The 12976-nt window shown below is 35.3% G+C and overlaps 1 protein-coding gene across 3 annotated transcripts in view; it reads right to left on the minus strand.

Moving 5' to 3' along the window:
* The window catches only part of AFTPH (aftiphilin), a 65439-nt gene that overhangs the window by 4835 nt on the left and 47628 nt on the right, over positions 1 to 12976 (minus strand). Inside the window, exons 7-9 of one of the 3 annotated variants that reach the window (XM_005884553.2) lie at positions 9792 to 9852; positions 8196 to 8279; positions 3828 to 3951 (exon numbers count right to left, since the gene is read on the minus strand). In XM_005884553.2, the coding sequence (XP_005884615.1) occupies positions 3828 to 3951; positions 8196 to 8279; positions 9792 to 9852 (269 nt within the window). Of the gene's footprint in view, positions 1 to 3827; positions 3952 to 8195; positions 8280 to 9791; positions 9853 to 12976 lie in introns of those variants that run through there. The other 2 variants (XM_005884554.2, XM_014532047.1) reach the window with 2 other exon arrangements.

The following is a 12976-nucleotide window of genomic DNA, read 5'->3' on the forward strand; positions in this document are numbered from 1 at the left end:
AGTGGAGACACAAACCCGCAGGGGGGCCGGGTTTGATTCTGATCAAGGGCATGTACCTAGGCTCCTCCCTGGCCAGGGCCCAGGGCAGGGACCATGCAGGAGGCAACCAATCGAAGTGTGCCTCTCACATTGATGTTTCTCTCTGTCTTTCCCTCTCTCTTCCATGCTCTCTAAAAATCAATGGGAAAATATCCTCATATGAGGATAAAAAAAAAAAAGAAATGTCATATCCTATGAAAGAGACATCTTGAAAATGCCTAAAGAAAGTTGTCATTTTTTCGTGGTGAAGAAGGGACAGTCCGTGTTGATGAAAACACCTTGGCGGCGGCAGCAGCCGGCAGTGGCAGCAGCAGTGGGGTGATGGGGGTGGCACCTTCCCCTGATCAGCCCAGTTGCCACCCGCAGAGGGAGGCCAGACTGTGGCTTATGCCCGCTCCTAAGCCATCAGTAGGATATCCCCTGAGGGCTCCTGGACTGTGAGAGGGGGTAGGCTGGGCTGAGGAACCCCCCCCCAGTGCACGAATTTCGTGCACTGGGCCTCTCATAATAATAATGACAAATTACCCAATTAAAATATTGGGAAAGTTTGTGAATAGACATTTCTCTAAAGAGATACAAATGGTCAATAAGCACCTGAAAATCTTTACGTCATTAGCCACCAGGGAAATGCAAATCAAAATGACAATGAGCTACCACTTCATACTGACCGGGATGACTATAATCAAAAAGTCAGACAAAAACAAGCCTTGGTGAGAATGTGGAGAAATGGGAACTCTTATACATTATCAGTGGGAATGTAAAATAATGCCACTACTTTGGAAAAACAGTTTGGCAGTTACTCAAAAAGTTAAACAGAGAGTTACCATTTGACCCAGCAGTTCCACTCCCAAGAAAACAGAAAACATTTGTCTACACAAAAACTCATAATAAATGCAGTAGCATTACTCATAACTGTAAAAAAGTAAAAACAATCCAAATGTCCAGCTATTTATTAATGCAATAGCAAAATGTGGTATATCCACAAAATGGGATATTATGCAGCCACAAAAGAACACAAAGTACTGATATATGCAACAACATGGCTGAACTTGAAAACATTATGCTAAGTGAAAGAAGCCAGGCACAAAAGGCTGCATATTGTATGATTCCATTTATATGAAACTAGAGGCCTGATGCACGATTCATGGAATCGGGCCAAAACCAGCTTTTCGACATCCCCTGAGGGGTCCCAGATTGCAAGAGGGTGCAGGGACCCCACTAGTGCATGATTGGGGCAGGGAGGGATGCGGGAGGTTGGCCAGCTGGGGACGAGGTTGGATGTGGCAGGTTGGCCGTGGGAGGGCTCCAGGGCATGTCTGGCCTGTCTCGCTCAGTCCCGATCAGCCGGACCCCAGCAGCAAGCTAACCTACTGGGTCAGAGCATCTGCCCCCTGGTGGTCAGTGCACATCATAGCGAGCAGTTGAGCGGCCTTAGCATATCATTAGCATATTACACTTTGATTGGTTGAAAGGCTGACCAGTCACTTAGTATATTAGGCTTTTACTATATAGGATAGCCAGAATAGGCAAATGCAAAGGGAGAAAGCACTTTAGTGGTGGCCAGGGGCTGGGAAAAGTGGCTAATGAGTATAGGGTTTCTTTTAGGAGTGATAAAAATGTTAGGGAATTAGATAGTGGTGATGGTTGTGTAACCTCATGAATATACTGAAAACCACTGAATTGTACACTTGAGAAGGATGAATTTTATCTCAATTAAAAGGTAAGAAAAAAAAAGATGTATCCCTTTTGACAATTAGTCCTTTGGCTTGTATAAACTTTAGTTAGAGATCTGTGGCTACTAACTAGCTGGCCAAAATTAAGAAATTATTTTTCTCTCTATTAGTAAAGGTAAACAAGAAAATAAAACATGTGCTTTCTCTCACACATGCAAAGCACTTAGAAAGGATGGGATCTTGCTTGTTACATGTAAAATTCCTCTACCTAGACCACTATTTCTTAACCGTTTCTTACCCTACAGTCCCTCAATGCTCTTCTGCTCTATCTTCTATATACTATCAAGAGCCAAGAAGATTTTGCTGAGCTTTACATTCTATAGTTTACTCAAAAACAAACACAAAAATGACAGAAACAAAAGAAAAACAACAAGACACCTAAAATGCTTTCTGGAGCCATATATGTCACCCCCTTTTTCTTCTCTGTACAATTGAGAAGTACTTATGCGGACAATTTTATAGTATTACCTTCAAATTGTAAGACTTGTGAATATTTGTACTTCTCACCATTTTCAAACAACTAATTCCTCAAAATAGAAAATACAAAGTTGGCAGCTTGTTTTCAATTTATTGTGTTTAAATATAAAGCTGATCAGGTAGTAAAGAGTAATTCAATGCAACCACAACACTGATGGTCAGTAGGATACACACTATAGTTTTAGTTCATTCCATAATAGTATAGAATAAGGGAAAACATCAAAATAACCTCTTAAAGTGATAGAGGAGTTGGAAAAGTTCCCTAGTGTACATACAGCATGTTTCAAGGATGAACTAAAAAGTTAGGAGAGTTAATGTGGTTTAGAGCTCCTCCTAATGGCGCAAAGAATGAATTCTCATCATTGGGCCGTCCATAACTCTACTATAAATAGTTTGTTCAGTGAGACTGCAGAGGAAAAAAGGAATGGAAATAGTATGATTGTCCTTAGAAAAGACTGTCCGAAAAATAGCTGGGTAAAGCCCAAACAATAAAAACATCAGTTTTTTTGTGTGTGTTTTTTTAAGTTAAGCGTGCATTAGGTTTTGGTTAACACATATAGAAAAAATGAAGAAACTTGAATGAGAAGAATTTCAATTTGAAAATATGATTTATTTGGGAATAGAAAAAGTTAGAAAGCAAGTAAAACACTCGCATTGGCTTAATTTACAAGTAGGTTGACTTAATAGTAGGTTTTAACAGTGTCAGGTAGCCTTACTATGAAGAAATAGGGGTAATGAGAGCAATGGAGAGAATCTGTGGACAAATAAGCATGTGTATGCTACAAATCCATTTCAGGGAAGTTAATCCATAATTATAATTACAAGACAAATAATGGATTTTCATAATTATAAATAATTTTCATAATTTAATAATAAATCTCTGTAGACTGAATGCTTAAACATTTTAAAGTGTTGATGTATCATGGATGTGGGACAGCAGAGTTTGTATGCTAATCAACCAATATTTGCTCTTGCAGTAGTGATTAGCTTCCTATTACGAACCGGGTTACGCCTATGGCTAACATGTCAAAGCAATGGCTTATTCCAGTGCTTAACCATGTAAAACTAAAGGTTTCCTGAATCCTAAACACAAGGCCCAAGTAACATTCCTTGTATCTGGTTCTGACACCGAGAGATAACTACTTTTCTAGGCCATGTCCCTGAAGGGGGTCCCAGAAACCTCAGTAAGAGAGGTGCTGCACATGTAAGAATTCAGAAAATAAAACAATGACTCTAGGAGTGTGAGACTGGGTTCCCAAAGATTTCAGGAAGTTATGAAGGGTAAGAGGGACTCTTTCTACAGTGGCTTTATGATCTTAATACTTAACCAGAATTCTTATCCACAAAGTTGGGGGTGGGAGGAAAGAAAAATCCACATCTATTAGTCCTTTCTAGTTTCTCATGAAATAGACTGCTCTAATATAGTTCAATTTTAAACATCTGACACCATTTTATGGAATTAGGCATTATTAGTTTTTACAAACATAAAGTGAATCTTAACACAATACTCTGAAATGCTTTCCCATTTGGGCTGTTTAAACACAGAATTCAAAGTTAGGGTAAACACTAACTGCTTACCTGGTAGATGTGCTTGTCTTCTCAACTGTGGACATGAGTCTTGCAAATGCATCAGTCACTTTGAGGCTTGAGGTGGAGATTTCCAGCTTAGATGTTGTTAACTCATACAACTCTGGATCCACACCTTATAGTATAAAATGATAGTCAGTGATGGCAAGCTGCAATGGGTCACTCAATTAGCCACAATCCAAGATGCAAAAGGCAATTGTTCTGTAAACATCTGAGTCTTTTATAAGCACAACACATCTTTAGTATACTATACTACTGTATTTATTTTTTTAATTATAAGTTTCACTTTTCAGAGTTCTTATAAAATAGGAAAATACTTTCAAAATTCCACTTTGGTATATGTATAGACTTTAACATAATACCATCCAAACACTCTAAAATTCTATCTCCTATAGAAAACTCCCTCAATTTTGGATTAGTTTGCAATATGAAAGTTAATAATGTTTTATAAGTAGAATGCACATGATTTATTATACAATAGGATGACTCAATTTTTAAATTGACTGATTAACCACATTTTTTGAACCTCTCCTGCTACCTTCTTGACCATTTTCCTGCATTCTTTTCTTTCACACCAAAGGATTTGGAAGGTAATATAAAGTTTCAAATATGGTAAATGATTTGGTTAGTTTAAATATTCTGACAATTTGAGGGGATAAGCATTAAATTATTACTAAAGATAAATTATATATCAAGTTGTTTTTTCCTAAGAAGTGGGAGGGTATAATATTCTCAGAAAAAGTGAAAAAAGAACTACTTTTGGACGAAATAAAAATTGTCTCAAGGGTTAATTATATTTCTATAGTCTCATATCTATATCTAGTAGCTATGAGACCAAATATCTTTTTAAAAAAATATATTTTATTGATTTTTGTTACAGAGAGGAAGGGAGAGGGATAGAGAGTTAGAAACATCGATGAGAGAGAAACATCAATCAGCTGCCTCCTGCACACCCCCTACTGGGGATGTGCCTGCAACGAAGGTACATGACCTTGACATGAATCGAACCTGGGACCCTTCAGTCCGCAGGCCGACGCTCTATCAACTGAGCCAAACCGGTCAGGGCCCAAATATCTTTTAAAAAAAAAATTTTTTTTTTTTTTTTCAGAGAGGAAGGGAGAGGGAGAGAGAAATGGAAACATCAATGATGAGAGAGAATCATTGATTGGCTGCCTCCTGCAGGATCAAGCCTGCAACCAGGGCATATGCCCTTGACCAGAATCGAACCTGGGACCCTTCAGTTCGCAGGCCAACACTCTGTCCACTGAGCCAAACTGGCTAGTGCTAAACCAAATATCTTGTCAGAGGAATTCAAAATGAAGCTGTGTTAGAGTATTAGATTTGCTGTAAGTCTATAAAAATCCTCCCCTTATCTGACTTCAGTAAAATATACATATCTATTTTTATATTTCTCTTGAATATAGATTTATATTAAATAAGACTACGAAAACAATGAAAAGAACAATTACATATTTCAACTCAAGCTAAAATTTGGATAATAAAGATGAGATAAAAAAATTTTAATTGTACACTCCTCTTGGCCCCAGCAAATTACTTGAGAAAAGTTCAGTAGTTTCAGCGTATAACAGAAAAACAGACTGTCAGGGAGAATGTCTTGTAGTTTCATCAATCTTTATTTTTTAACAAGCTCTGATGATCAGCTAATAAAAATTACATATAAATGCACATATTGATATTAACAAGTTTCCTCCTTTTAGGATATTTCAAGATTAAGAAAAAAAAACAACCCACAGGAACTGCCTTCAACTTAGGAAACGATTAGCAGATGTAAACATAGATCTCAGATGTTTACAGAAATCAAACAAGCAAAAGCAGCTTCCACATTTACCATGTCCAACAAGGGAGGAAGGCTATAGAAAATGTTTGTTGACTCTCCCAAGTTCTTAATATTTCATTAAGGTACAATTTCAAAATATATTTAGAAGGCCTTTTATAATAAGTATATAGGTTGCAATTAAAATGTACAAAATTATAGACGCCTGTAAAGGGACTAAACGAATCCAAAGTACTTCTTTCGTCCACTGTGAAAGGTTAGCTTCTAAGTAACCACAAAATGTCAGTAGCTGTTTAAGGAATAATGCAGAATGAAAAACTGCATTCTGACTGGCAACAGAAAATTGCTGGTAAAAATTTACTTGGATTTTTAAAATACTGGCTACTTGGCTGTCAAAGAGTAAAGTGGGAGATTAAAAAACAAAACAATCAACCTCCCCCAGCCGAAAACAAACTATCCCATGCACGAAAAGAAAAACAACAGTACTATGGCCTTTTTAAAAAACAAAATAACTCCCTACGCTATACTAATAATTAGACTAATTATTTTTAATGGAAGAATTTTTTTTAAACAAAACCTTAATGAGGCATAGTTTAGTTACATAACTAAAGCTAGCCAACCAAGTTCTATGCCAACCTCCTGTCTCACACACAAAATAATTAACCGCAAGCTGAGACAAAATGACTTTCCCAGAAACAAGTCAGAAAAAGTGCAAGCAAATAGTGAAATGGAATACTAAGAAAGGTGTTGATACCTGTAGCTTGATGGTAAGTTTTAACAAAACCCAATAGCAATAAAAAGGCAAAGCAACTTTATAGTAATCAAGTTTATACAGCAGCTAGAGCATATAATGAAAATACAGAATGAAAATATTTAAAAGGTTCCAAAGTAATGAGGACCGCATTTGACCATGCTAATTTCACTTCTATCATAGCTCTAAGCTTCTCTCAAAGCTACTGAGCCTGGTTATCAGGTTATTTCTGTACTTCTTTATATGGTTAGATTATCTATGGATGATTTTAACTGAGTTTAAAATGTAACCAAAAATTAAAGTTAAACCAGATTTTTAGGCATCTAAAAATAGCGACTTCATTTAAATTATAATACAGTTCATGACAAAACAAAGCTAAGAGCAAATTAAAAATGGGAGCTTGGTAATTCATTCTTGGGACCTGTACAGTTATAAGGAAATCGATACACACTTTCCCCCCTATTTAGTATTAAAAACAACTAATTAGCTCACCCAGGTCATTACATAGCTCAAATGTATTTAGAAGTAATATAAGTAAATAGTAAAATATCATTTTGAAGTCACAATCAGACACAGATTGGTTTTTTCATATGCTTGCAAAATCTTGGAAACAATGAACATGATAACCAGGGCTTAGATTGGAGGAACCGAGTCATTCTACCAAATGGCCTTGGACCTTCCTTACAGCAGGGTCAGATGTCCATAACCAGACCTTGGAGAAGGGCATCCACATCCCAGGCTCACTCTTAGCTGACTCTTACTCTCCCCCATTTCCCATCATGGCACCTAAACTGCTGGAAGTGGGTGGCAGGGTTATCTAGTTGAATAGGATAAACCCAGCAAATTCTCAGGAACCAGGCTGACTGTAACTGGCCACCAGTGGGGGCACAGAGAGATCCTCGCTATGCATTCTGGGCACCAGCATCTATACATAGCACCCCAATGGCTATCTGATGATCAATGGGCATGATTACCAGATCACAAGATGGGATGACAGAGTCATTAAAATCATATTAAATAAAATGTAAACATAAAAATGCCATTATATTTTAATCTTTTATTCAGTTAGACAATGACAAAATACATTAGTTCTTTGGTCAATGAACTGAACTTTCGCAGGGCTGAACATTAACAGGCACTCCAAGTAAGGTTTATTTCTAACTTTTAGTATCTCATAGCAATTATTTTCTATTATTAACTTTTGTAACTTTTTTCCTCCACATGGAAAACTAACAGTAAACTTTCTACTTAAGAGCTACATGAAGACAATAATAGTTCTATGTGGCACTATATAACTAAGTGCTAGATTCCAACATTTTGGAACCTAATTATACATTCAGCACTAATAAACAATTAATTGAATGCTAGCATTTGTAAAGGTTCTATTATCACAGGCACTACAATGTAAAGTCATCTTTGTGTACTAAAATATTCTTATATCTCTAAACTTTTATTTTTTCAAATGGCTTTATAGAATATGCTTGAAAAAATAAGCATATCAAATATCACATTTTTCATTTATAGGAAAAAAAACTCCTGCCTTTAAATAAGGACATTAGGACTGTTTTATTCCTAGAAATGACTTTGAGCTCTGAATATTACACTCTGAGAAAGTTTTCTTTAAAATACATTTCACATAAGTCATTTGCTATAGTCAGCTACTGGAAAATAACAATAGACAGGTGAAAGAAAAGTATTAGAAAGACATCATAGAGAATACAATCTATTTATTTCCTTGTTTATAGGAAAGTCAAGTGATGTGGTCATGCTTTCAGTAAATAAACTAGAATTGTGGTTTTGACACTCTGCTGACCTGGGATTGTGGTGCTGCTGCTAGAGCTACTGTCATCCACGGGCCCAAAGAAATCAAGGTTCAGAAGAGTGGAACCTCCACTAGCTTGAAATTCAGTGACCGTGTTGGTAGGCAGCCACACAGAAGGTAAGCCAAGGGAGGAGGGGTTATGTGTAAAAAGGGGTAAGACACACACTTGAACATGCAGGTTATAATTAGTAGTCATTACACATTTTAAAATCAACATTAAAACAATGTGTACAGTATTAGTTTTTCATTACTAAGGACATTTCTGAAGTAACAATTTAATTTGATGTACATTTTCTCATGTACAAGGTAAATAATTTAACACTTTAGTAAGGTTTTAGTTAGAAGTTCAGTTCTTTCATTCAAACTCGAAGCCATAGCAGAAAGACCAAGGGAAAATATACCCGTTAAAGGGAAACAATACTTTAATCTCAACCCAACATTAAATCACTGCATATGCCCAAATCAATCCTTCATGTTAGTAATGCTGGTTTCCAATTAATAATGTTTAAAAAGTGACAAAGTTTTCAGTTTTAGGACACACACCAATACATTAATTTAGTTTAAAATAAAACAATATGTCATAACTGCCCTACCCTGATGTGCAACCTCAAGCTGTACTGTTCCCCTTTAACTCTGAAACAGTAATCAGAAATAATATACATTTTTTTAAAGAAGTTGTTTGTTAATAAAAAGCACGATGATTTGACTAAATAAGACACCAGACAACAACAAGAGGTGCATCCAGGCTTTCCTTCAGCACTGTTATTCAATTGGATGCTTTCCAAATATCCTAGCCCCCATTCTAAGGCAAAACTGACAGAATGCTTTAGGCAATGGCTCAAACAACTGATGACATAAAGGAGTAAAGAGTAATTGTATCTTAGGGTCAAATTAAAACTTGTGGTGTCAACACATTGGAAAGTTAGCGTTTCACGTTATTTTAAAGACTCCACATTACTAAAATAAGCTTTTCCTTTTTCAAGAATTTCTCTTAAAGCCGTGAGTGAAAACAATTATTTCTGGAACTACTTACCAGCATTTTGAGATAAATTTTAGAAAAGGATCATGAAAATCATTCACTTCCTATTTGCATATAAGTGCTCTATAAAATATTATTAAATCTGAAAACTACATTGAATCAATAAATATGGGTCTATTTGCATTGTTTTTAGTTAAATAACTGTGCTTTGTGCTTTAAAGCAGCCTCTGGTCACAAGACTTTGCATCCAAGAAAATTCTATAAATTAAAAACTACAGAAAAAAATTTCAAGTAAATTGACCCTACCTAAAATACCATTTAAACTACCTACATATTTGTAAAAAATAAAGACGTTTTTTGACTTAAGATGAAGAAATTAAAAATGTACCTAACTACTACTACCTATATTTAGCCATTAATGCTAATTAATAGTAGTAATGGCTGACTTCTTGAGCAATTACTATTCAGAAAGAAAGCCTGAATTTCCAAAGATAAGAATAAGAAGTTATGTTCAAACAAAAAAGGAAATCAGCAGAGAGAAGTTTGTCTGAACTTTGTAGCTTTCTTAACTCTAGCTCTGGTGCTAGAGGCTCTACGGAGAGACGTACCATCTAAAGGGTTAGTAAGGCCACTGCTACTCCAGTCAAACTGGACGGGTGGTAGAGACTCCTAGAGTTGAAAACCAAAAAATCAAAATTAATCAGTACAGATTGTATCAACAAAAAGAATCCTTTACAAAGAAAAAATCTATTATATTATAGCAAGATAATTAGGCAATAAAATTCCTAAAGACAAAATTGGGATAATTTACAATTTCAGAAGGTTACCTGCAAATAATATTAACAAAAAGAATCCTTTACAAAGAAAAAAATCTATTATATTATAGCAAGATAATTAGGCAATAAAATTCCTAAAGACAAAATTGGGATAATTTACAATTTCAGAAGGTTACCTGCAAATAATATTAACCCAAACTGAAATTGCAAAATTTACAAACAGTACAGCTTGACATTGAAAAAGTTTTATCTGAAAAATGGAATTATCTTTACAGTTCAAACAGAAATTTATGGACTGTTTCTATGTCAAGATTTCAATCAATTCTCAAATCCTTATTTAAGCTATTGGCTTTATTACAATAAAAACATTAAAATGTATAAAATATCAGACCCTTTTCACTAGTGTGATAACTTTAAGTGACTTGGCACTTAAAAATAGCATAATGCAATAGAGAAGGTATCCTACTAGAATTGAGGAAATTTGGATGATCTGAAACTGAGCAACTACTCAGTAACTATTTGTATGACCATATACGGTTAATTTAGTTGGTCTCGTTATATACAAAATGAGAAAGTTCAAAGTCCTAGGTCTCTGGTTCTTTACAATTTTCCAAATTGTACATATAAGATGGAAAGTAATACAAAACATTTTAAAAATGAGTATCGCTTTAAGAATATTCTTTTTTTTATTTTAAGAATATTCTTGGTGAGGAAAAATTATGGTTTTTGGTTTCCTTTCTTTCTTTCATGTTGGGGCAGTGTTGACAACACTTACTGAAATAACCTGTTGTTTTATTAGACTCAGTATCAACATGTTATCTTTTTTTTGCATTGCTTTACTGTATGTGTGTGTATGTGTATATATATATACACATACATACACACACATATACACACACACTTTATTGTAAGGTAGGTACTATTTTAACTTAATACTCATTTTTTTTCTGTGTAAAGACATTGAAAGGAGCATGAAACCATATTTCTGAAAGTCTAAAACCATGATATTGTAATAACAATTATCTTCATAACAGGGATACCAATGACAGGCATGCTACTATAAGCATCTAGTTGTCCCAAATTAGGTCAGGGGGAGGGATATAAACAAAGTAAAATGCTAACATTAGTGGGTGCCAGGGGTTAGGGATAGTTGTGGGAGTGGGGTGAGGAGTGGGCAGTGGAGCAGGAAGTATTAAGGGAGTTCTTTGTGCCGATGGAGGAGTTCTATATCTGGATTGCAGTGTGGTTATATGAATATTTCCACATGATAAAAATGACACAGAACTATGCACACATATTGTACAATGGTCATATTAGTTGTGTGATATTGTACCATAATTATGTAAGATGTAAACATGAGGGAAACTGGTGAAGGGTATAAGGTACCTCTTCCCTATTATCTTTGCAGCTTCCAGTGAATCTATACTTATTTTAACAAAAAATGGTGAAAATCTAGTTTATAACCTAGTTGTAAGACTGATAAACAAAATTTAGAAAAGGTCTTCTTTAGCTGATCTCAAAGACAAACAAACAAAAAGCTCTAGGTAGGCATTCCAACAGATTCAACTAATATATTCTACTTCTACACCTTTAGTCATATTCAACATTGACTGAATGGACAAAACCCAATTTATGTAGTAACAACATTTCTGGATAAATGGAGCAAAGCTCTTTCATTAACATTTTACCTAAATGATGTCAAGTAGTTGGATACTTAGAAATATTTCAGTGATCTGCTAAAATTTTAGCTTTTCATATAGGTGTGTATGGCATTTTAAAGACACAGCCAGGTGAGGACAAAAGTAGGTTTACAGTTGTTTGTATGGAAAATAATAAAATATTAATAAATAATAATACAAGAATAAACTGTTTTGAATACTCACAACTGTAAACCTACTTTTGCCCCACTTTGTATAATAATGAGGTGCTAAAACACAAATCAACATTTTGTAGAAATGAGAGATGAAAAACAGGACATCTATGCAATTATAGGCTAACTAATGACATTGACAAGGCAACTAAAAAAGAAAAGCATTGGAATGAAGCATTTTAAAACAACTTGAAGCAATGTGGTATGAGTACTGTGGAGACAAAAGCACTAAAAAAAAGGTCATAAAAAGAGTGAAAAAAAAAAAAAGGAGACTAGAGACACAATACTTGGGTTCTCTGGTCTTCGCTACCATTGATAGATGATTTGGGATATATTACTTAGCCTTTCCAAACATGTATTATAAAGGAGACCACAATTATAATTTTATTCTTTTTTCTAACTCTAAAATTCATAACTGAAATAGCCACATCAAGTAGCCTACAAGAGGAAGTTTGCTAGTGGTGACTAGGTGAATAACTGCTAGTCAGAGAGTTGAGTCTACCCATTAGTGAATGAAATCTATAATAATAAAAGTGTAATATGCTAATTAGACTGGACGTCGTTCCAGACTACCTTCCGGATGAAGCAGGAGCTGTGAGGGAAGCCTGGGTCCCGGATGCTGGAGGGAAGTCAGTGCCGGCACCGGGGAAGGAAGGCCTATTCTTGCACAAATTTCGTGCATTGGGCCTCTAGTATGGTTATAAGTACTGATCCTACTAAGAGGGGAATCAGTAATGACACCAGGAATGGTGTGACCTTGAAATTCAGTGGATAAAGATAAAAATAAGACAACAAAAGCATCACTACTGCTTTTTACCTATAATCTGTCTTTCTTAGGGAAAACACCAAAACACCATTAACAGTTGCTAGTAAGTTATTAAATTCCTAAACAAGAGATGCAATGGTTAAAAAATTAATGAGTACAAACTAATTTGGAAGAAAAATTCAGTGGGTACCAAAATTGAGCTAGAATAGACAGAACAAAAAGCATGCAGTCACAATGAGAATTATGTAACTAAATTTGAAAGTCAATGTTTAGTGCTGCCCAAAACAAACACTTTATAAAAGGAAGGTTTGAGATACACACACACACACACACACACACACACACACACACACACACACTCCAGAGGCCCGGTGCACGAAA

This window comes from Myotis brandtii, unplaced genomic scaffold, assembly GCF_000412655.1.
Source record: "Myotis brandtii unplaced genomic scaffold, ASM41265v1 scaffold84, whole genome shotgun sequence".
NCBI lineage: Eukaryota > Metazoa > Chordata > Mammalia > Chiroptera > Vespertilionidae > Myotis > Myotis brandtii.